Source organism: Schistocerca gregaria, chromosome 9 (genome assembly GCF_023897955.1).
Source record: "Schistocerca gregaria isolate iqSchGreg1 chromosome 9, iqSchGreg1.2, whole genome shotgun sequence".
Lineage (NCBI taxonomy): Eukaryota > Metazoa > Arthropoda > Insecta > Orthoptera > Acrididae > Schistocerca > Schistocerca gregaria.
The window spans coordinates 141,966,435-141,993,266 of NC_064928.1; the positions used below are offsets into that span (position 1 = coordinate 141,966,435).

At 39.5% G+C, this 26,832-nt stretch overlaps 1 protein-coding gene across 2 annotated transcripts in view; it reads left to right on the top strand.

The window, feature by feature from the left end:
- Positions 1-26,832, top strand: part of LOC126291710 (uncharacterized) — a 327,921-nt gene that overhangs the window by 189,408 nt on the left and 111,681 nt on the right. For both annotated transcript variants that reach the window (XM_049985366.1, XM_049985367.1), the window contains exons 15-16: positions 9,456-9,586; positions 24,760-24,947. In XM_049985366.1, the coding sequence (XP_049841323.1) occupies positions 9,456-9,586; positions 24,760-24,947 (319 nt within the window). The remainder of the gene's footprint in view (positions 1-9,455; positions 9,587-24,759; positions 24,948-26,832) is intronic.

Genomic DNA, 26,832 nt, shown 5'->3' on the forward strand with positions numbered 1-26,832 from the left:
ATTTTCATCTACATCCTCTTCCATTTCTCTAATATTGCCTTCAAGTTCAACTCCCATGTTTAGATTCTATATATACTCCTTCCACCTTTCAGCTTAAAAGTGAAAACTGGTTGTGGAATGAAGATGAAGTGTAAATAAGTACAGCTTAGTTGGGAAAATGTTGTGTACATTTAAAAAAAATTACAGCTGTATAACCTGTAAAGTGCAATCAACAAAATGTACAACATGGAAGGCTCCAGTTTCTCATTAGAGCCTATATACAGATACAAATATATTTGGATGTGGTTGCCGTCACTACTGAAACTGCTGTGAATAGCATTATGGTGCTGCTCCTCTATTGCATTCAGAGAACCTGTACATGAGGTGCATGTCTGCCAACTTTTCACCAGTACCCCTATGTGTATGCTGTGTTCACATGTAACTAACTGTGCCCGAAAAACAAACACAAGATAGAACTGAGCAGTACTGAGTGCAAGAGTGATGGCAAAGAGTAAAGTGGGAACAATAAAGGAGGTACAGTACCTGTATGTACACAGAGAAAAAAATATTTTATAACATAAGAACATAAAAAAGGTCAAAAGATTTATATTTTCTGATTTTCCAAGTACAGTAAAACCACAAAAAGGCAAATGCAGGCCAAGAGAGGCAGAACACGACACACATAGACTTTACATAAAATACCAATGTAAATGTTTGCACATGCTAATGGGAATAAATTCTCAAAATATGCATTAAAATGTAACAAGTGCAGAGTCTTATTATTTAAATCACAAAATGGGCTTTGCTGTTGTCAATGGTAAGTACTATGAGTGAATGGAATAAGTTTGTTTCCAAGCAAGGCATACAGCCCGTACCACCAATGTTTGTAGTGAGCACGATACAGATACAGAGATAAATGGTGGTAAGAAATCAAATGCAATTACTCTGTCATCGGCCACTAGATACCGTAGGTCCCTTGCACCAGTGTACTCAGAAAATATCCCTCTACAATCTACAAAATTCTGTTTGTGGAGTTCAGTTCATCATACATATATGTAGACTCAAAAAGAAAATTGTTTATAAAAACAAATCTACAATTGAAGACATGCATAAACTTTTCTACTCACCATACAGCATCAGTGACAAGAATGCACAATCAATCATGTAAAACTCTGAGTTTTTGGAACCAGAAATTTTTTCATCTGGCAAAATAGAAGAAAGAGTTAAAGGACACAAGATTAATTACAAACTAATTAGAAAAGTTGTACTTTTTCTTACTGAAACACTACTGCTACTAGGTATGTAGAAGGGTGTCACCAAATTAAGAAAATTCTGTTTGGAGACTTTGACATGTTCTGGGCTGATTCTACATCTACATTGACATACATGTTTCACAAGCTGCTATGTGATGTATAATCATGGGTACCATGTACTACTACTAATCATTTCCTTACCTATTCCACTCATAAATGGAGTCAGGGAAAAATCACTGTCTACATGCCTCCGTACAAGCCGTAATATCCCTTATTGTGCCTATGTGACCCTTATGCAAAATGTACATCGACTGTATTAGAATCATTCTGCAGTCAGCTCCAGATGCCTGTTCTGTAATTTTTTCTCAATAGTGTTCCATGAAAGGAGCATCTTCCCTCCATGGATTCCCATTTGAGTTGACAAAGCACTTGCATGAGACTTTGTGTGTTGATGAAACCTACTGCTAACAAATCTAACAGCAGCCTTCTGAATTGTTTTGATGACCTTGTGGGGTTCATAACACTTGAGCAGTATTCAAGAATAGTTCACAATAGCATTGTGTAAGCAAATGCCGTTGTAGGTAAGCTACACTTTCCTGAAGCCCTCCCAGTTCACTGAAGTAAACCATTCGCCTTCTCTACTATCATTCTTATGTGCTATCTCCATTTCATGTTTCTTTGCAGTGCTACAACTAAAAATTTAATCAATGTGACTCTGTAAAGCAGAACACCACTAGTACTATATTCAAACATTACAGTATTGGTTTTCATAATCATCTGTATTAACTTACATTTTTCTACACATAAAGCAAGCTGCCATTCATTACACTGAACAGAAATTTTGCATAGGTCATCCTGTGTTCATTTACAGTTACTCAATGATGATATTTTGCAGTATACTACAGCGTCATCAGCAAACAGTCATCCATTGTTGCTTACCCTGTCCCTCAGATCACTCAATTACAAAGAGAATAAGAACACTCCTATCACATTTCCCTGAGCACTCCTATCACATTTCCCTGAGCGCTCCTGATGATACCCTAGTCCCTCATGCACACTCATCATAAAGTTCTATTACTTCAGAAGCCTTCAAGCCACTCACATATTTGTTAACAGTTTGCAGCAGTGCACCATGTCAAATACTTTATGGAAATGTAGGAATATGGAAGCTGCCTCTGCCCTTCACGCATACCTTGCAGAATATTGTGTGAGAAAAGGGCAAGCTGAGTCTTGCAAGAGTGATGCATTCTAAATATGTGCTGATTTGTAGACAAAAAGTTTTCTATCTCAACGAAATTTATTGCATTCAAACTTATAAATAATATGTTCAAGAATTCTGCAGCATACTGATGTTAAGGATGTGGGTCTGTCCATTCTTTTGCCCTTCTTATTTACAGGAATGTTCAGAAAAGTGAAACTGTGCCCTTCACAAAATGCAGAAAGAAGTATCCCATGATTATAATATCAATGTGTCACATTCGGAGTCTGCCAGCTCTTACCAATAGCGGCATGTAACTGTTTCACTGTTTATAGGGATATGAAATAGAATGCTCAGATAGGCTCAGTCATAGGTAAAACAGGTGGCAGACTTCAAGTCATTGGCAGGATGCTGCAGAAGTAGAGTCAACGCACAAAACAAGATTTCTTACAAACCACTTGTGTGTCCTGTCATAGAACATTGCTCAAGTGTGTGGTTGTCCATACTGTATAGGACTAACAGGAGATACTGAACATATATGAAGAATGGGGACATGAATGGTCACAGGTTTGTTAACTCATAGGATGGTGTCACAGAATTCTAAATAACTATAATTTGCAGACACTTGGAAATAAATGCATATTATTACCTGAGTGCCAACTTCAGGAAGCAGTATTAAATGAAGAATATGGAGATATTCTTCAGCCTCACACACATCATTCCTGTAGGGGCTGTGAAGACAAAAGTAGATTAATTATAGTACATACAGAGACAATGAAATAGCCACTCATTTTTCACTCCATAAATGATCAAACTGTAGGAAACTGAAACATGTTTTACTATACTGGTACCTTTTGTCATGCACTTCACAGTGGTTTACCAGCTGGGTTGGGGATTTTCTCTACCTGGGAACTGTGTGTTTGTGTTGTCCTTATCATTTCATCGTCATTCAAGAACTGGGGAGATTGGAAAGTGAAAAATTGGGTGCTGAAGGCCATGCCATTGAGCACAGTGGTTTTCAGACCATGTACAGGGCATATACAAAATGTGGAAAACCAAACATAACACATTACCATGCTTGATATGGCGTAGGAAGGCCATTGGGATTCTAAACAGCTTCTAGTGATCTCAGAATGGATAAATACAGGTCCTGTATGATTTCAGTGGAATTGTATACCATTCTTCCTGCAAAGTAACACCAAGTTCTGGTAACAGCGATGGAAGTGGATAGTGATCACAAGCCCTTCTTTCTAAAGTAGATCACAAAGGCTCAATAACATTGAGATCTGGTGACTGTGGTGGTGAGGGGAGATGAAAAAATCCATCCTCGGCTCACAAGAACAGTCCCAGATGATGCGAGCTGTATGAACAGGGAATCTTGGAAAACAGTATCACCAGTAGGGATTAAACATAGTACATGGGATGGACCTGATGAGCCAGAATGGTTGCATAATTATTAGCAGTAATGCAGCTTTGCAGAGCAGCCACAGAACCATGAAATACCACAACATGACTGTCCAAATCATCACCAAACCCCTGCCAAATTTCACTCTTGGGGCATAAAATTGGCCAGAAGGTGGAAACAGTTTCAAAAAAGATTCATCCAACCATATGATTTCCTTCCATTGCTCCATAATCTAATTATTATGACTTTGGCTCTGTGTTTTCCTGTTATGGGCACTTGCTCTATTTATCAGTGGTTCTGAAATACCAGTTCATTTTGGAATTCCCTGCTTATGGAGTTACCATCGTGTTGTCTCAGTACTTACTGGGTTCCATGATTGCAACATTCAGTTCTGAAGGAACTTTTGCTCCTGTCATCCTCTTATTTTTATCAAACTCCTCTTCAGTGATTGTCCATCATGATCACCTGAAACACACTTTTTGTCTGTATTGTAACTTAGTGGATGGTGCTATTCTGCTTTCCTCATATGTGATGTAAATCTTTGATATGGTTCCTCTTGAAACCTCTCAAAACAGTTAACAGTTTGGCTGCCTTGGTTACAGAAGCAACCACCATATGAGCACCAACAGTTTGCCCAAGTTCAAATCCACTTAGCTCCAAAATAATGCAGTCGCAACTACACACAACTCTGTTCTGACCCTGATTGACAGCCATTACCTACAAACAAATCCGAGGTATGGCTATGGGCACCCACATGGCACCATCCTATGCCAACCTATTCATGGGCCATCTAGAGGAATCCTTCCTAAAAACCCAGAATTCTAAACCCCTCATCTGGTTCAGAGTCATTGACGACATCTTTGCTGTCTGGTTTGAAGGTGAGGACACCCTATTCACATTCCTCCAGAACCTCAAGAACTTCTCCCCCATTTGCTTCACCTGGTCCTACTCAACCCAACAAGCTACCTTTCTAGATATTGGCCTCCACCTCAGAGATGGCTACATCAGAACCTCTGCCCATATCAAACCTACTAACCATCAGCAATACCCCCGCTTCGACAGCTGCCACCCATTCCATACCAAGAAGTCCCTTCCACACAGCCTAGCCACCCATGGTCATCGTATCTGCAGTGATGAGCAGTCCCTCTCAAAATATACCAAGGGTCTAACTGAAGCCTTCACTGACCGTAGTTATCTTCCCAACCTTGTACAAAAACAAATCCCCCGTCCTTTATCTTTCCCGTCTCCCACCACCTCCCAAAGTCCCACAGTCCACCACAGAGGATCATTCCCCTCGTAACTCAGTACCATCGGTTACTGGAGCAACAGAATTACATTCTCTGCCAGGGTTTCGATGACCTCTCGTCAAGCCCTGAAATGAAAAATTTCATGCCCACTATCCTTCCCAACCTCCTACTGTGGTATTCCACTGTCCACCAAACCTACACAATATAATCATCCATCCTTACACAACCCCTGCTCCCTATCCCTTCCTTCATGGCTCATACCCTGTAACAGACCTAGATGCAAGACCTGTCCCATACATCCTCCTACCACCACCTACTCCAGTCCGGTCACTAACATCACCTGTCCCATCACAGGCAGGGCTACCTGTGAAACCAGTCATGTGATTTGCAAGCTAAGCTTAATCACTGTGCTGCATTCTATGCAGGCATAACAACCAATAAGCTGTCTGTCTGCATGAATGGCCATCGACAAACCGTGACTAGAAAACAAGTGGACCACCCTGTTGCTGAACACACTGCCAAATATGGTATCCCTCATCTCAGTGACTGCTTCACAGCCTGTGCCCTATAGATCCTGCCCGCCAATACCAGCTTTTTTGAATTGTGCAGGTGGGAACTTTCTCTGCAATATATCCTACGTTCCCATATCCCTCCTGGTCTTAATCTTTGTTAGTCCAGCCCCTTTCCTGTTCCCATTCCAGCATTACACAGCCGTCATTTCACCACCACACCCAGTCTTCTAATGTCTTTAATGTCATTTCGCCTACTTAGCCCCCCACCCCCCTCCCCACCTTCTCTCCTGCCCTCCATCTAAACTGCAGCACTTCACTGTCTGCAACCCCCTCACCCCCACCATACTATTCCTTCGCATCGCGCCTCCTCCTTACCCCCACCCAGTTGCCACTCCCATCATGCACTGGTGCTGCTGCTGTCTGAGACTGCAGATGTGTGTTCAAGTTGTGTGTGGATTCATGTGTGTGTGTGCTTGTGTATGTGTGTCCATTGCTGACAAAGGCTTTATTGGCCAAAAGCTATAATCGTGTGAATTCATTTGCTGTGCCTATCATGACTTAACATCTCCACTATATGGTGAGTAGCAACTTTCGTTCTCTAATATTGTTATATTCCATCCTGGATTTTCTATTGTTTGCATTTAGATTATGAATGTTATGATACTAATAACCACAATTCACAACATGTACTGACATGCAAATGTAAGCATCCTTAGTTCCCTGAAGTATCTTCTGCAAGATATTTGGTTATCAATGTTATATAATATTCTTATTGCACAGTTGTGTGGAATTAATACTTTTTTGACATTACCTGTGATTCTGCAGAAGATTGTACCACAACACAGAACTGAGTGAAAATATGCTAGCTATTTTTTCTGGAGGTCAACACAATGAGAGATATTTCTGGGTGCAAAACAGGCAGAATTCAGCCTTTTGGTTAACTTGTCCATGCACTGGTGCCATCTCAGTCTGTTATAAATCTGGATGCTCTTAACATTTCTCTTATTACTATTATATTTAAATTATCAAAATTATAACAATACTTACCATGACTTAGCATGAATACTTACTTTGTGGAGAAATAAAAGATTGAAGTTAGCACTGCTCATAGTTTGAAACTGCGATTGAAAGAAATTGAAATTACCTTCATTGTTGACTCAGTCAATTTTGTTGTTGGCACAGTTTAACCAGTGGTAAGATCCTGCTTCCAAGATTTGAGGATTTCAACTTTTCAATAGAAATTTGTTAAATGAAATTATACAGGCTGTTTTGTATTGTTTTACATATTTTATTAATAGTCCTCTATGATTACCACATCCAGTTAAAACAAGTTCCAGAGTACAACACCATAACATCATGCTCTACACAATACTAGTACATCAAAACAAGATCTGACACAATCTCATTTCTTCCTGGCAAGACCACAACACCTGACTCCAAATGTATAGTTATCAGTCACATCAAAGACAAAAACAAGTCATACATATTTCATGTAAAACTTATTTTTCATTTACTACTTCAGATTGTGTCAATAATCAATATCAGGAATGATTTTTCCCTCTGCAGCAGTGTGTGCTGTAATTTGAAACTTCCTGGAAGATGACAACTATGTTCTGATGGGAACTAGAGCCTGGCACCTTTGTTTTTTGTGGGAAATTCCTCTACCACTTGAGCTATCCAGGCACGAGTCATGACAGAACTTCTGCATACCTTAAGGGATTAGCAATCCAGGAGTAAAGGATACTGCAGAGATATGGCGTAGCCACAGTTGGAGGGATTGTTTCTAGAATGAATTTTCTCTCCACTGAAGAATGTGCTCTGATTTGAAACTTTATGACAGATTCAAACAATGTACTGGACCGGGAATCGAGTGTGGGTAGGAGATGATCTACAAGTGAAGGTGGGTTTTGAGTCCTGATCCAGTGCACAAATTTAATTTGTCAGGAACTTTCAAATCAATACCAATACTGATAATAATAATAATAATAATAATAATAGTAATAGTAATAATAACCGTACAGTTAAAAGGAAGTCATACTTGATCAAGGTCCTCGTCACTTTCTACTTCTGACCAGACATAATGTCTGAGATAAGAAAGAAATAATAGTAATAATAATAATAATGTACAGTATCACAAATCCACAAAATTTGCATGCCAGTTTTGAAATACATAATTTGAATGAAAACAATTTCATGTATGTATTTCAAGTATTAATAATATCTGCATTATAAATATAGGTCTAAAATATGTCGTTATGCAAGAAGCTTTATTATCTGACAATATAATGTAATAAGTGTATCATGTTACTTACCAAACAGCAGGAGCATACAATTTATCAGTTTCATTTTGATACCGAGAAACTTCACTACAAAGGTGGTTTTGCAGAATGGGTGCAAACTGCAGGAATCGGTCCCTGAGGAGATAAGGAGCAGAAAAGCTATCATGGGCACATTTCCAGGAAGTCATTCCAAATAAGGTACACCCATAAGACCTTTAATGATGTAGGTTTCAATGATTGAAAGCACACTTGCTAACACACCAGGCAAATAGTAATATTCTGCCTGTACTTATGTCTTAGGTGTGTGGAGGCAGTGAACCATCAACACCTGTTCAGTTTCAGCATGTGGACAGATATTATTGATGATCAGCTCACGGTAGCAGTCATGCTCGCAGAAAGCCTCACAGATGAGGCATAACTGCAGTTCCTGTGGGTGATTGTGCCTCTGCTGCTGGAAGACATGCCTTTGGTGATACAAATCTACTACATGATGGTGCTCCAGATCACTGCCCTCTTGATTTTGCTGCTGAAACACTAGTACAGACAGAACATTCCCGCTTGCTGAATGTGTTACCTTGTGTGCTTTCAGTCTTTGAATCTGTTCTGTTGAGATCTCCACCTTCAAGTGGGTGTACCTGCTGTGGAAAATATTTTCAGCCATATGTCCACATCATCTTTTCTGCTCATTTTCCTCTCAGGAATCATTTTCCACAGTTTGTCAGTTTATATGCATTGATACCTCCTTTTCATACTGTGAGCTGTTTTTGTTTATTTGGACTTGATAAATATGAGTTTTTAGAAGTGTAAGGGTTAAATTGTTAGCTGTGAGCCAGTTGTAGGCCTGTTCCAGTATTTTTGTGGCTGTGACTGTTGTCAATGTGTTTGGGCCCTTAAATGATATAGTCTCATCAGCAACATTGCAGTTTCTGCAGTCCCTTGTGGTTCTGAATAAATCACACTAAAACTGCAATAATCACCATTATCACATAAGATGAACTCATGGAAAAGAATTGCTTAGAAATTCTGAAAGACTGGTAACTAGACACTTATCTTCCATCTCTGCGAGTGCTAATATTCATTTCTGACTTTCATATTACACTAAAGCAATGTGTCAAATTAGAAAATTCAAATCCAGTTCTGTAAACATTATAACAATATTCTGAGAAGGAAAGTTGCTACTCACCGTATAGCAGAGACGCTGAGTCGCAGATAGGCACAACAAAAAGATTTTCACACTTAAAGCTTTCTTCCAATGGCCTTTGTCAACAATAAACACATACATACACACATGCACACACACTCAAGCAAACGCAACTCACATGCACAATTGCAGTCTCAGGCAACTGAAACCACACTAAACATTATAATTGATTGAAACTTCCTGCCAGGTAAAAACTGCATGCCAGACCAAAACTCGAATTCTGAGCCTTTGCCTGTTATCATTGATTATTTTTATTTGACATTGTACATATTAAAATGAATAAATATTTTGAGAAAATGAATGTGGCTGCTGGTTAAGCAAAGAGAATTACTTATAAACTGGGTTATTGCAACTGAATATGTCTGCTCATTGGTGTTACAGGCAAAATATCATCCTCTCCCAACACTGTGGATGCTGTACTGTGCACATCTCCTGATGAACTGTATGTAGAGAGTCGGCATCCAGCAGAGGATGTACAATATGCAATACACTGCGTGTGGCTGAATCTCAAGGTATTGTAATTTTGCAGATCTGATTAATATAGTTCCCACTTTCAGAAAAACTCAGAAGAACCTCCTCATCACCTGGCCTCGAATACATCAATCTCTGTAACATCCTAGTCAATTCTTATGACATTCACACACCACTGAGCCTACACTCAGGTTCCTATCTGTGGAACTGCCCTATTATACAACCCACCTCATGGACCCATCCACTAACATGTACTTCAGACACACCACTAATAAATCCTATAGTATCAAAAGCAGAGCAGCTTGCAAAACCACATACATTGTTTATCAGCTTGGTCCACCATATAATGTTTTATAGTGGATATTTCAATATGAATGCAATATTATTTATTATTATATGAGTTTGCTAGCTGAGTACCCTTCTGTGCCTGTGTATGTATTTATTCAATTCTTTTAGTCCATCTTCTTCTCCCTTCTCTCTATCCACACCCTCCACCCACCAATCTCTGTCCATCTCCTCATTTGTCTCTTCCTGTCCACCTGTTACTCCCCCCTTACTCTGCCCATCTGCCCCTCCCCCCACTCCTCTGTCCATCTCATCCTCCCCCTTCAGTCCATCTTTCCTCCCCTCTCAGTCCATCTTTCCTCCCCTCTCAATCCATCAACTCCTGTCCCCTATGAGTCAATCTCCTACTGCCCTCTATCGCCTTCTCAACCCATCTATCTCCTCCCCTATCCCTCTCTTGTCCATGTCCTCCTCCCTCATCTCCGTCTTTCCATTTCCTCCTTTCCCATCTGTGTCTGTCCCTACATCTACATCTACATCTACATCCATACTCCACAAGCCACCTGACGGTGTGTGGCGGAGGGTACCTTGTGTACCTAAATTGGTTCTCCCTTATATTCCAGTCTCGTATTGTTCATGGAAAGAAGCACTATGTGTATGCCTCTTTGTGGGCTCTAATATCTCTGATTTTATCCTCATGGTCTCTTCACGAGATATACGTAGGAGGGAGCAATATGCTGCTTGACTCCTCGGTGAAGGTATGTTAGGGAGCAATATGCTGCTTGACTCCTCGGTGAAGGTATGTTCTCAAAACTTCAACAAAAGTCCGTACTGAGCTACTGACTGTCTCTCCTGCAGAGTCTTCCACTGGAGTTTATCTATAATCTCTGTAATGCTTTCTCAATTGCTAAATAATCCTGTAATGAAGTGCGCTGCTTTCTGTTGGATCTTCACTATCTCTTCTGTCAACCCTATATGGTTACGGATCCCACACTGCTGAGCAGTATTCAAGCAGTAGGCGAAAAAGCGTACTGCAACCTACTTCCTTTGTTTTCAGATTGAATTTCCTTAGGATTCTTCCAACGAATGGCATCTGCTTTACCGGCGATCAACTTTATATGATCATCCCATTTTAAATAACTCCTAATGCGTACTCCCAGATAATTTATGGAATTAATTGCTTCCAGTTGCTGACCTATTTTGTAGGTAAATGATAAGAGATCTATCTTTCTATGTATTCGCAGCACATTACACTTGTCTACATTGAGATTGAATTGCCATTCCCTGCAGCATGCGTCAATTCGCTGCAGATCACCCTGCATTTCAGTACAATTTTCCATTGTTACAACCTCTTGATATATCACAGCATCATCCGCAAAAAGCCTCAGTGAACTTCCAATGTCATCCACAAGGTCATTTATGTATATTATTAATAGCAACGGCCCTACAACACTCCCCTGTGGCACACCTGAAATCACTCTTACTTTGGAAGACTTCTCTCCATTGAAAATGACATTCTGTGTTCTGTTATCTAGGAACTCTTCAATCCAATCACACAATTGGTCTGATAGTCCATATGCTCTTACTCTGTTCATTAAACTTCTCTTCCCTGTCTCTGTCTACCTCATCTTCTCCATCTCTGTCCATTTCCTCTTCCCTCCTACCAAAATTCATCTCCCCCTCCCCCTTTTAAAATACATCTCCTCCTCCCCCTCTCACTGCCCATCTCCTTTCCCACATATTTGTGTCCATGTCTATCCTTGTCCTCCTTCCCCCTTCTTCCTGTCTCTCTCTGTCCATCTCTTCTACCCTTTTTTCTCCATGTTCTCACTCCAACCACAAATAGGAGGCTTGTGGTTCTTACCCCCACAGTATTTCTTTCCAGATAGTAAGTAATGTATGAAACAAGTTTGGTTGAAATCAATCAAGAGGCTTTGGAGGTTTCCTTTTAGTCATGGCTGCGTCTGCATATGTACCTGTCACATATATTTAATACTTTTTGCACAGATTTGTACACATATTTTACCTATATCTATGGAGACTTTCACTGTGCACTTTCATTTTCAGGCAGCTTAATGTTTATGATGTCATAGCTCCTGGAATATGTGCAGTACAATAATATACTTTTGTAGGTGCATTCAGCAGCATATGTGGATGCTGTCTGCAAAATATGTTGTGAATAGAGTTGGGTGCAAAGAAGTAATAAATTTAAATGTCATGAATGATGCAGCAAATTTTCATGCAATTATGTACAATGTCATATCTCCTGAATTATGTCTCATAGAATGACATAATTTTTCAGATACTTTCAGTGGTGTTTGTAAATACTGTATGTAAAATGTGTTGCGAATACAGTTAGTAGTAAAAGAGCAATAAATTAAAACCTCATGCTTGATGTGGCTGTTTTACTGCATGAACAGCGAAAATGTAGTAAGTGATAAACTTCCTTCCATTGATTAATTTGTAGGGCTTATCACCAAGACAAAGTTTTGTAAAGTTTTTAAATTATGTGTAAAGTTTTTGCAAGTCACTAAGTACTCTCAGTGTCAAATATTGGGTGTATAAAATCTGGGTGTGTGCACATCACGATCTACACTTCATTTCACTCCCTCCCCCCCCCCCCTTCCCCCATCCCTTTGAAAGGTAGTTTGTTCTTATCACCACAGCAACTCTTTCCATATGGCAAATGATATGTGTACCTAGTTTGGTTAAAATCTGTCTGGTGGATTTAACTGGACAAGATTATGCCTTCAGGTACTTCTTACATGTAACCAGACTTCCTCAGTAAGCAGATGTTAAGAATGTGTGTGGTACATGAGCCATGTATAATAACAATAATAACAGTAGGAATAATAATAATAATAATAATAATACTCTTTTGGAGTAGTGAAATGGAGTAACACAGACCTAGAAGCACTCAATACACTTACATGATCACAATGGCACAAATATAGAATACATCACATACATTCAGCAACAGAAAGATTCACATAAAGCAGAAAGGAAGGAGCAAGGGGATTTATCGACATAAAAAACCTACATTATGGACAGGTAGACAATTTAAGAAAATTCTTTATAGAACGAACAGAAAAGAGCAAAATACACAAAGCACTCACTCATATAAATACATCTGCCACACCACTGCAATTTCATAACCACTTCTACAACCCTTTAGATCACATAACATCAACAGATACGAAGAAAGTAAATTGGAAAAAGAAAACACTACATGGCAAGCACCCATATCATCTAACACAGCCACACATCGATCAAGATGCATCCAACACTTGACCAAGAAAAGGCAATATATACAGTGAGACAGAAGGATTCATGATTGCAATACAGGATCAAACAATAAACAACAGATATTACAGCAAGCATATTATTAAAGATCCCAATACCACAACAGATAAATGCAGAATTTGCAAACAACAAATAGAAACAGTAGATCACATCACAAGCAGATGTACAATAGTAGCAAATACAGAATACCCCACAAGACATGACACTGTTGCAAAAATAATACATCAGCAACTTGCCATACAACGTAAACTAATAAAACAACACGTTCCCACATACAGTATGCACCACAAAATGTACTGGAGAATGATGAATACAAATTATACTGGAACACAACCATTATAGCAGATAAAACAAGGAAGTCAAGGACATGTGGCATCAGGATAAAGTTGACATTATACTTTCAACTACAGGAGTCATACCACACAATATCCGCCAGTACACCACCAGTACATCAACGCAATATAGCTACATCCAAACTTATATATACAACTACAGAAATCTGTAATTATTGATGCATGTTCAATTACCCGAAAGTTCCTAAATGCAATGTAACATATACCGTACAGTTAAAAGGAAGGCACACTTGATCAAGGTCCGCATCACTTTCCATTTTTAACCAGATATAACGTGTCCTCCCCCCATGAACCATGGACCTTGCCGTTGGTGGGGAGGCTTGCGTGCCTCAGCGATACAGATGGCCGTACCGTAGGTGCAACCACAACGGAGGGGTATCTGTTGAGAGGCCAGACAAACGTGTGGTTCCTGAAGAGGGGCAGCAGCCTTTTCAGTAGTTGCAGGGGCAACAGTCTGGATGATTGACTGATCTGGCCTTGCAACATTAACCAAAACGGCCTTGCTGTGCTGGTACTGCGAACGGCTGAAAGCAAGGGGAAACTACAGCCGTAATTTTTCCCGAGGACATGCAGCTTTACTGTATGATTAAATGATGATGGCATCCTCTTGGGTAAAATATTCCGGAGGTAAAATAGTCCCCCATTCGGATCTCCGGGCAGGGACTACTCAGGAGGATGTCGTTATCAGGAGAAAGAAAACTGGCGTTCTACGGATCGGAGCGTGGAACGTCAGATCCCTTAATCGGGCAGGTAGATTAGAAAATTTAAAAAGGGAAATGGATAGGTTAACGTTCGATATAGTGGGAATTAGTGAAGTTCGGTGGCAGGAGGAACAAGACTTCTGGTCAGGTGACTACAGGGTTATAAACACAAAATCAAATAGGGGTAATGCAGGAGTAGGTTTAATAATGAATAGGAAAATAGGAATGCGGGTAAGCTACTACAAACAGCATAGTGAACGCATTATTGTGGCCAAGATAGATACGAAGCCCACACCTAGTACAGTAGTACAAGTTTATATGCCAACTAGCTCTGCAGATGATGAAGAAATTGAAGAAATGTACGATGAAATAAAAGAAATTATTCAGATAGTGAAGGGAGACGAAAATTTAATAGTAATGGGTGACTGGAATTCGAGTGTAGGAAAAGGGAGAGAAGGAAACATAGTAGGTGAATATGGATTGGGGCTAAGAAATGAAAGAGGAAGCTGCCTAGTAGAATTTTGCACAGAGCACAACTTAATCATAGCTAACACTTGGTTTAAGAATCATGAAAGAAGGTTGTATATGTGGAAGAACCCTGGAGATACTAAAAGGTATCAGATAGATTATATAATGGTAAGACAGAGATTTAGGAACCAGGTTTTAAGTTGTAAGACATTTCCAGGGGCAGATGTGGACTCTGACCACAATCTATTGGTTATGACCTGTAGATTAAAACTGAAGAAACAGCAAAAATGTGGGAAATTAAGGAGATGGGACCTGGATAAACTGAAAGAACCAGAGGTTGTACAGAGTTTCAGAGAGAGCATAAGGGAACAATTGACAGGAATAGGGGAAAGAAATACAGTAGAAGAAGAATGGGTAGCTCTGAGGGATGTAGTAGTGAAGGCAGCAGAGGATAAAGTAGGTACAAAGACGAGGGCTGCTAGAAATCCTTGGGTAACAGAAGAAATATTGAATTTAATTGATGAAAGGAGAAAATATAAAAATGCAGTAAAAGAAGCAGGCAAAAAGGAATACAAACGTCTCAAAAATGAGATCGAAAGGAAGTGCAAAATGGCTAAACAGGGATGGCTAGAGGACAAATGTAAGGATGTAGAAGCTTATCTCACTAGGGGTAAGATAGATACTGCCTACAGGAAAATTAAAGAGACCTTTGGAGAGAAGAGAACCACGTGTATGAATATCAAGAGCTCAGATGGCAGCCCAGTTCTAAGCAAAGAAGGGAAGGCAGAAAGGTGGAAGGAGTATATAGAAGGTTTATACAAGGGCGATGTACTTGAGGACAATATTATGGAAATAGAAGAGGATGTAGATGAAGACGAAATGGGAGATACGATACTGCGTGAAGAGTTCGGCAGAGCACTGAAAGACCTGAGTCGAAACAAGGCCCCCGGAGTAAACAACATTCCATTAGAACTACTGACGGCCTTGGGAGAGCCAGTCATGACAAAATCTACCAGCTGGTGAGCAAGATGTATGAGACAGGTGAAATACCCTCAGACTTCAAGAAGAATATAATAATTCCAATCCCAAAGAAAGCAGGTGCTGACAGATGTGAAAATTACCGAACTATCAGTTTAATAAGCCACGGCTGCAAAATACTAACGCGAATTCTTTACAGACGAATGGAAAAACTGGTAGATGCAGACCTCGGGGAGGATCAGTTTGGATTCCGTCGAAATGTTGGAACACGTGAGGCAATACTGACCTTATGACTTATCTTAGAAGAAAGATTAAGAAAAGGCAAACCTACATTTCTAGCATTTGTAGACTTAGAGAAAGCTTTTGACAATGTTGACTGGAATACTCTTTTTCAAATTCTAAAGGTGGCAGGGGTAAAATACAGGGAGCGAATGGCTATTTACAATTTGTACAGAAACCAGATGGCAGTAATAAGAGTCGAGGGGCATGAAAGGGAAGCAGTGGTTGGGAAAGGAGTGAGACAGGGTTGTAGCCTCTCCCCGATGTTATTCAATCTGTATATTGAGCAAGCAGTAAAGGAAACAAAAGAAAAATTTGGAGTAGGTATTAAAATTCATGGAGACAAAGTAAAAACTTTGAGGTTCGCTGATGACATTGTAATTCTGTCAGAGACGGCAAAGGACTTGGAAGAGCAGTTGAACGGAATGGACAGTGTCTTGAAAGGAGGATATAAGATGAACATTAACAAAAGCAAAACGAGGATAATGGAATGTAGTCAAATTAAATCGGGTGATGCTGAGGGAATTAGATTAGGAAATGAGACACTTAAAGTAGTAAAGGAGTTTTGCTATTTAGGAAGTAAAATAACTGATGATGGTCGAAGTAGAGAGGATATAAAATGTAGACTGGCAATGGCAAGGAAAGCATTTCTGAAGAAGAGAAATTTGTTAACATCGAATATAGATTTATGTATCAGGAAGTCGTTTCAGAAAGTATTTGTTTGGAGTGTAGCCATGTATGGAAGTGAAACATGGACGATAACTAGTTTGGACAAGAACAGAATAGAAGCTTTCGAAATGTGGTGCTACAGAAGAATACTGAAGATAAGGTGGATAGATCACGTAACTAATGAGGAGGTATTGAATAGGATTGGGGAGAAGAGAAGTTTGTGGCACAACTTGACTAGAAGAAGGGATCGGTTGGTAGGACATGTTTTGAGGCATCAAGGGATCACAAATTTAGCATTGGAGGGCAGCGTGGAGGGTAAAAATCGTAGAGGGAGACCGAGAGATGAGTACACTAAGCAGATTCAGAAGGATGTAGGTTGCAGTAGGTACTGGGAGATGAAGCAGCTTGCACAGGATAGAGTAGCATGGAGAGCTGCATCAAACCAGTCTCAGGACTGAAGACAACAACAACAACAATAACAATAACGTGTGAGAAAAGAATGATAATAATAATAGTAATAATAATATGTGGAATTTAAGAGATATTAGTCTCATTAACCTTAAGCAATTTCCCCATTATATTCTTCTCGTATATGATTAGGCACATCTAACAGAAACCTATGATGAGAGTACAGAAATAATCAACTGCAGAACTTGTCTGATCAGAGGAATAACAAGAGATTATAGGGTAAGAATAGCAGATAAGGCAGAGAGAAGAAAAGAGAAATAGAAAGGGAAGATAAAAGTATAGAGAGGGAAGCTTTGCCAATGATAAAAGATAAAGCTTTAATCTCCTCTTGAATTCAGCATGGATTTTTGTAGGACGCAGCTTACAATCTAAATTGGCAGACTGAAACTGTGTGCCAGACGAAGACTTAGACTTATGACATTTGCCTTTCACAGACAATTGCTCTGTTGACTGAGTTGCCCAAATGCAACTCACCACCCATCCTCACAATTTTTTCATTTTTCACACAGTTTTAATCTGCCAGGAAGTTTCATATCAGTGCACACTCCACTGCAGAGTGTACATTTCATAGAGGCTAAAGGGTTCAATAATCATATGGTTGAAATGGAGAAGGAGACTGGAGGTAGTGTCAAGCAAAGATATAGCCATGATGCTGGACGTATCTAGTTTGGTACTAGAGTTGTGGAATGATGATAGATGTTTAATATGTGAGGAGGGGTGTTGAAGGTACGAATGACTGAAAAACTGATAACATAAACAGAGCATTTGAAAATCATGCTGTGTGTCTGTTTGTATCCAACCAAACTGATCTACTGTTAACTGCTATTCACATTTGTGTCATTTAAATCTGATCAAGTAAATTAGAAAGGAAGCTGCTACCTTGAAAATAGATGCTGCCTCCTGCATTACACAACATATGTGCTGTTTATCTACTACTAGCTTTTTTCCCATGACTTTGCTCATGTACCCATTCCACACCTATATTGCACACACCATCTCTTCCCCCCTCTCTTTCTCTATCTCTTCCTCTCCTGTCTCTCCTTCCACCTTGTTCTCCCACCTTTATCACTCCATCTCCTCCATCCCACTCTACCTGCCTCTCCATATTATCTTTTCCTCTCTCTGTCTATTTCCTCCTCCCCCTAATTCTTACCATATCTTCCATGCCTCCATCTGTCCATATACTCCTCCATCTCTCTATGTCCATCTCACCTTCCTCTTAATCATTTTGCATCTAAATCTACACACCTTCCATCTACCTCTTGCATCCTTCCCTCTCTCTGCATCACCTTCTCCCCTATCTCTGTCTGTCCTTCTCCTCATTTCTCCTACCTCTGTCTAACTCATTCTTACCCATCCCCTCCCACCAGTCTCAGTATCTACCTCCCCCCCCCCCCCCCCTCTCCTCTCTCTGCTCAGCCATGGCCATTGCACGTGTAGCCCCTGTGAGGCTGCTCTCTCTCTCTCTCTCTCTCTCTCTCTCTCTCTCTCTCTCTCTCTCTCTCTCTGTCCATCTCATCTCCCCCCCCCCCCCCCCAACAACTCTGTATCCATATCCTCCTTACTCCTCTGCTCTCTCTGCCCATCTTATATCCTCCACACTGTCTATGTATATATGTATACATCCACATCAATTTCTTTTCATGTGTGTAAGGGTGCTGATAACCATGCTGCTGAGAACCCATAAGCTTCAAACACACACACACACACACACACACACACACACACACACACACACACACACACTTCCCCCTGTCTGTCCATCACCTTGCCCCACACTCTCTGTCCCTTCCCTGCTGCCACATCTCTCTTTGACCATTCCCTTCTGAACCCTCTTTCTCTATCTATCCCAAACTGCCCCCCCCCCCCCCCCCGTCTCCACCCTCGCTCTCTCCATTCCCTCGCTATCCATCACAACCTTTCGCCAGCTGTGCCAATAAGCTAACCTTGCTGCAAAAGAAGTTGATAGTGCAGGTCAATACTACTCCCACAACACGCCAGTCGTGCTGAGCAGCCTAAATCATTTGTTGCCCCTGGTGTGTAGGGTGCCCAGCAATTCAAGTCGATAAGGCAGTCCAATATCACACCTGTTATACAGGATAACCTACATGTTGGGGGCTGGAAAAACCTTTCTCGCCCCTGAAGTGTAAGCCGCCCTGCAAAGCAGCTCGATAATGCAAGTCTACACTATTCGTACAAAACATGCCTATTGTGCTGAGCGGCCTACATGGCAGGTGCTGTAAAAACAAGTTCACCAATATCACTGCTCCTATTAGCGCTAGGAGATTATGAATGACACAGTGCTCATACTCATAAAGTTTGCTGTTCGTGTACCAAATTTGGTTGAAATTGATCCAAGGATTCGGGAGGAGCTCCCAGACTGACATAAATACACAATGGTATTTTTTTTAGAACATTATTATTTGTTGTACAGCTTTGTAACAAAAAACTACTACTTGACACGTGGTTAACAGAACCTTTCAACATCTGTGAATCTAAATCTTCATATGACTATTGAAACAGTGATTAGTGAGGTATATTTTTTAATTTTCTTTTGAACTGGTAGGTTTCCCATTTTCTTGTTTTATATCAGACAAGTGCTTGTAGAATAGCTTGCCATCAAAGTACATAACTCCATTCTGAACCTTGGAGTAGAAGGCAAAGTCCACTTGAAAATTATTTTTGTGTGTTGTCTTGTGGCCATGTAAACCACAGTTCAGCCGATACTGATTTTTATTATCACCAACAAAAACCATGTAGGGTTAAATGCATTCAGAAATGAGTGTAAGAATTCAAACATACATGAGACGTGCACTTGCCTCCGTTACACAATACTCTTACTGCTTGCTTCTGCTGAACAAAAGTGCTATTTGTTTGAGATTTGCTGTCCCAGGAGACCATAGCATAAGATAACAAGGAATGAAAATATGCAAAATAAGCCAACACTCTGTAGAACTTTCTGTTGATAACTATGTCTAGAACTGATAGATAATTTGGGAGAAAAAGCATACTTTATCCATCAGCTGTACAACTGTATGTTTATTCTCTACTGATTTCCATTGTTACAATCATCTTCACAGGAGACAAACAGTGTACTGCAAATGTATGTCTGAACCACTGATGTACATTGTTTTTGTCCTGTGTAGATGATTGTAGTAATCAAAACTGGTTGATAAAAACAATATACATCAAATGTATGTTTGAACCATTGATGTACCTTGTTTTACTTCTATGGAGATGAATGTATTGATTGAAAATGGTCAAGAATAAACATACAATTGTACAGCTAATGACACAGATATGCTTTTTTCAAACAACAGTCCTGTTTTTAGGTCAACACAGTGAGAGATGCTTCAAAGGACTTAACAAGATGAACTGAACTTCGTGATTAGTTTATTCCATTTTACTTTGTTATGTAGCTGCACATCAAGGACTGTGCTTCATGGAATGTATGAAAATTAATGTCTACTTCTGGCATTAAACGATCATTACTGCATATTTGAAACTGTGTAGTTTGTTTCTTTGTAAGATTAAGGCTTTTTAGCTATGAATAACTTGTAGGCCTGTTCAGCTATCATTTGCACTGTGCCTGCTGAGGTTGAGTTTGTCAACTACAAGGCAGATATCAGGGCTTATTGTAAAGCTAAATAACATATAGAAGTGGCTTGTAAACAAGCATCCATTGTTACAGGTGTAGAGGAAAAATTTCCTTGGAAAATACAAATTTAGCTACAAATATATTATAAACAGCAAAGATTTAATATAACTGAGGAAGCAGACGTAGTAGATGTGGATATAGATGTCAAGGTAGTGTCTTTCCTTGCAATGTACTTGCTTACATTCAACTGATGAAAGGACAAATAGTGTTAAGCAGTACAGTCAATGTGTATTGGTAATTCATATTTCAGATTAATTTTTTATGTTTTCCTTTTATTGTATTAATGTACACCTTGATGCATTCCACATTATTGAAGGTTCTTTTTCTTGTGGGTTCCATGGAGCACACAATTGTCTGGAAGTGGTATCATCTTTATTACAAAAAGCACTGTACCATATTACTCGAATCCAGGTACATGCACATCTCATTTTTTTCTGCTAGCCCAGCCAATAAAATGTAATCAGTATGGAATGTTATTCCAAGTTGCATTGGTAAAGAAGCCATAGATGAAATTAAATTAGATAAAGGAACAGGATTAATAATTTCTTGAGAACTCACCAAGATTTATTAACAAAGGTAGGATTAATACCGTAGACAGAATTAGAAGTAATTTTCAGGTGAACTATAAGGAAGTGTGTTGGAAAACTTGCCGTTCATGTTCTGTGTTAATGATCTGGCAGACAATATTAGTAATAATGTCAGATTTATTTCCAAATTATGTAATTATCTACAATAAATTGCTATCCAAAGAAGGATGCACAAGTATGCACTTTCAATAAGACTTCAAAGTATATGGTTATATTTTGTCTTACTTTAACTGTATTTCATTATCATTATGTTTCCGATACCTCAATTCCATTAATTTAGTCAATAAATGTTATTACAATGTTTGCTCATTAAGTTACATAAGTTCGCATATGCATCAGGAGTTAATATCAGATACTGCAATATGATCTGCATTTCACTCTTTATGTGTTGTTTCATTCTGTTACTTCACAAAAATACACGCACAACCCACAGATATATATTTGTTTGCACTGAACAAAATTTACATGTTTTTTGTCTGAAGTGTGGACTATAGCCTGGAACTTCTTCCAGAGGTCACTCCACCTCCATTGGAAGACATTTGCAATTGTATACACTACAACCCTAAATTTTCGTCTTACACCTGCCACAGTGTCACAAAAAACAGCTTTGTTAAAGATCATCTGATCCCAACAATCAATCATTTCCCTCGGTGATTGGTACTTTACAACAGCAAGATCATGTACTCAACTCACATACTGACAAGGAAATGTCATAAAAAGCTCACTTGCAAGATATCATCCTCAGCAATCAATTCCACTTGAAAATTTGGGCCATAATATTGAAGGCACACAGTTATGACTGGTTGCATGAACAGCTCTTAAACTTTGTGTGCACTAGCTGTTTTCACTTGCTCCACCCAACTGCAGATGCCAGTGTTCATAATGTTAACGAAGAGACAAGTGGTAGTACTTTGTTTATTGAGTCCAAGTATGTGGTTTATAACCTGTAGTTGGAGACAGAGATCATTCTGCTTTGAAAATTTTATGTTATGATTCACAAATGCAGTGCATATTAATGAAATGACAGTATTTCATTAAAGAATAATGTTATTTTATTACTAATATCACTATTGTGTATTATTTTATTTGGATAAAAAGCTGAAACTATGAAACTAAAGTACATTTGCAGGAATTGCACTGTTCTTCAACTTCACTGTCATGATTAAATTTATAATCAAAAATCATCAACACCATTTCTTCAGTTGCTGATGTTTATTCGTACTAAATTTGTATATATATTCAGAAAGTCATAACTGTGTATTATCACAATTATGGCCCAAATTTTCATGTGGGGGTCTATTGCTGGGTCTGATATCTTTCAAGTGCACTATTTTCTCCTTAAAATATGGGGTCAAGGTGGGGATGTTGCCTTGTAAATCATGACTAGACTTATCCTTCTGTGCATTTCAGTAAGAGAAAATGAGTGGCTGAGTAGGAAGCGACCACAGTGCCACTGTTCTCAGACTCATCATACTTGCAGAACTATGGCGGGAAGGCATCAAGGCAATACAGCACTGATGTTATAGCAGCACCTTGATTTAGAGAGTATGCAGCCTGCAACATTCGACCCATACTCTGATCCCTAACAGGCAGTTACTAGAAGTCAGAGACAACTCTTTCACCCACTACACAAAACAAACGTGTGGTCATTGTGCTTGTGCTATTTCTCACTGGCTACACTTTACTGTTTGACATGATGCCGTGTAACAAATACTATTACTTGCCATGTAGCTAACAGCTTTTTGAATCCCTGAATCTGTATACTGGGTGTACAAAAAGTCTTGGAACACTTTCAATTATTTATTGCACAAGAACCAAACATTGTACAGATGTCATACATATGTCATTTAGAAGAGAAACCCTGAAATCTTTTGTTTCCTGTATACTGCCACAGTGTAGTTTGGTAATTTGCTGATACTAAGCACTAGTCACAAACATGGTGAGTTCAGGTGAGGAGTGAGCTTTCTGTGTGTTGTAGTTTGATGAAAACAAGTGTGCTACCACTGTTCAACTGATGTTTAGAATCAAGTACGATAAGAAGCCACCAAAAAGGGAGGCCATTTACCACAGGCACAACAAATTCGTTACAATGAGTTGGTTGTGCCCGACAAAGAGAAGCAGACATCCCAGTGTGAGTGAAGTGAATGTGGATCAAGTACGAGAGACATTCATAAGGAATCCAAAGAAATCAGTGCATCGTACATCCTGTGAACTCAAAGTGGCTCCAATGACAGTGCAGAAAGTCCTGGAACAGAAGCCATCTATGAAACCATTCAAATTGGAGCTGGTGCAGAAGCTCAATTATGATGTCAAAGACAAGCATTTTGAGTTTTGTTTGCAGTTGCAACAACTGAATGAGGATGGGGATGGTATTTTTGATCGCTTAATTTTTAGCAATGAAGCCACTTTTCACACTAATGGGAAAGTAAACAGGCATAATTGTCAAATCTGGGATACAAAGCATCCTCATGAATGCACTGAATTTGAGCATGATTCCCCAAAGGTAAATGATTTTTGTGTCTTGTCATGTCAAAAACTGTACGAGCCATTCTTCTTCACCAGGAGCACTGTCATTGGATATTCCTACTTGCACATGTTGCAGCAATGGCTGATGCCTCAAATGCAATTGGACTCTCCATACATCTTTCAGTGGGATGGGGCTCCAACCCATTTGCATCGTGAAGTTTGTGGATACATGAACACAGAGGTGCCACATCGATCAACTGATTGTGCTTCCTAAGGGGACAGCTGTTTCATGAAATGGCTTCCCCGATCACCAGATCTCACTCCGTGTGACTTTTTTCTGTGGGGACACATTAAAGATCTGGTGTATGTACTGCCTCTACCATGTGATGTAGCAGAGTTCCGGGAGAGAATATGGGACACGACTGCCACAGATGACGATGCCATGTTGGGATGGGTATGGCAAGAATTCGATTACCGTATTGACATCTGCTGGGTCACTCATGGTTTGCATATCAAATGTTTGTAAAAAAAGCTTTCAGAATTTCTCTTCAAAGTGCAATATGTATGACATATGTACAATGATTAGTTCTTGTGCAATAAATAATTGAAAGTGTTTCCAGACTTTATATACACCCTGTTTAGTTAATTTGAGAAATAGTGGCTGATGAAGTACATTTTCAATTTTCTTTTGAATTGGTATGGATTTTCAATCTTTTAATTTTTTTGATGGGGGCTTGTTGAGTATATGACTCAAATTTGAAACTTGAACAAGAGGCAAAGTCTACATGAAAATTATTTTTGGTTCTATTATTGTCATTGTGCAAATCACAGTACACCTGAATGATTTTTATCAGCAACAAAAACCAATAATAAATATATCTGTTGGGAAGTAGTGTGAGAATTCTAAGATCCTTCCATCAAATGGATAATTTATATCTAAATAATGTTGATGATAAAAGTGATGATAATAACTGATAAATAAACTTACACTGATTGCAGGCTTTCTGTGATCTCGCACTCAAACTCAGTGAAACTGAGGCAGTATCATCTAGCAGTGATGCATCAGATCGTTGTGTGTATGTAGTCGTGGATATCCTGTTGAGGTGCAGCAATGCCGGAGTCGAAGAGACTGCAGCAGCAGCCCTCGGTCAGATGGTCCGAGTTTCCACACAGCTCCAAAGAAATGGGTAAGCATCTCTCATGATTTGTACATGCCCCAAAACATAAATTCTCATATCGTGATCTACACTGAGGTGCAAAAGTAATGGGGTAGTGGTTGTACATATAAAGTTGTCAGTAGAATCCTGTACACAGGGTATAAAAGGTCAGTGCATTGGCAGAGCTGTCATCTGTACTCATGTGTTTTGCGTGAAAAATTTTCTGGTGTAATTATGCCCACACTGTGGGAGTTAACAGACTTTGAAATCAAAATGGTAGATGGAGCTAAATACATTTGACATACCCTTTTGGAAATCATTAGCAAATTCAATATTCTGAGATCCACAGTGACAAGAGTGTGCTGAGAATACCATATTTCAGGTATCACCTCTCACCATTGACAACACAGTGACCAACAGCCTGGATGTAACAATCTAGAGCTGTTAGAGTTGTCATTGCTACCAGAGAAGCAGCATTGCAGAAATCGATGTGTGTCATATGACAAATGTATCCATTTGAACAGGTGGCAAAATTTGGTGTTAATGGGCTATGGCAGCAGATCGTCTATGTCAGTGCCTTTGAAACAGTGTGACATCATCTGCAGTGATTCTCCTCAACTTGTGACCATATCGCTTGGATCCTAGATGATTGGAAAACTGTGGCACGATCAGATGAGCTCCAATTTCAGTTGCTAAGGGCTGATAGCTGGGTTCAAGCATGGTGCAGACCCCATGAAGCCATGGATCTAGGTTCTTAACAAGGCACTTTGCAAGTTGGTGGTGGTTCCTTAATGGCGTGGGCTGTGTTTACATGAAATTGACTGCATCCTCTGGTCCAGCTGAACTACTCTTTGAGTGGAAAAAGTTATGGTTGGGTACTTAGAGACCATCTGCAGTCATTCATGGACTTCACGTTCCTGAACAGTTATGAAATTTTTATGGATGATAATACATCATATCACCAAACCACAACTGTTTGCAATTTGTTTGAAGGACATTCTGGACAATTTGAGTGAATGATTTGGCCACTCAGATTGCCCAATGTGAATGCCATAATGCCATCAAACATTTATGGGACACAATTGAGACGTCAGTTTGTGCATAAAAGTCTACACCAGGCACATTTTAGCAGTTAGGGACAACTATAAAGGCAGCATGGCTCAATACTTATTCAGGAGACTTCCAATATCTAGTTGAATCCATGCCACATTGAGTTGCTGCTACTATGCGAGGCAAAAGGAGGTCTGACACGATATTAGGAGTTATCCCACGACTTTTGTCACTTCAGTGTGCATGTACATCTACACATGTACGTTGCAAGTCACCTCACACTGTGTGGAGGAGGGTACTTCTAGCACCACTCTGTTTACACTCCTTTAATATTCCATTCAGAAACGTCATGTGTGGAGAATGATAGCCAGTAAAATTTCTCTGATTTTCTCATTGTGTTGACTTTGAGAGACATGTATGTGATGAAGAAATAAGTTGCCACAATTCTTCTTAAACTTAACACATTTGGAACAGCTAAAGTAAACTCTGCAATGCACGCCTCTCTTGTAGTGTCTGCCACAGGAATTTGTTGAGCATTTTGTAATGCTTTCACACAGATTAAAGAATCCTGTAATGAAACAAGACACTCTTTGTTAAATCCCCCATATCTCTTCTATTAATCCAGCTGGCAATGTCCTAATGCTAATGAACAGTATTTAGTGTTTTGTAAGCCATTCCTTTGAAGGATGCATTGGGTTGAAAATCTTAGAATATTTAAACATAAAGCAAAATAATAGATTATTAGCCACTCTTTGTATGGTTCATCAGATTACTTGGACTCAAAATGTGAATTCAGTGCATCTGTAATACACTATCTGATCAAAAGTATTCAGACACCTAATAGTGAACAGTAATGTGGTGTGTG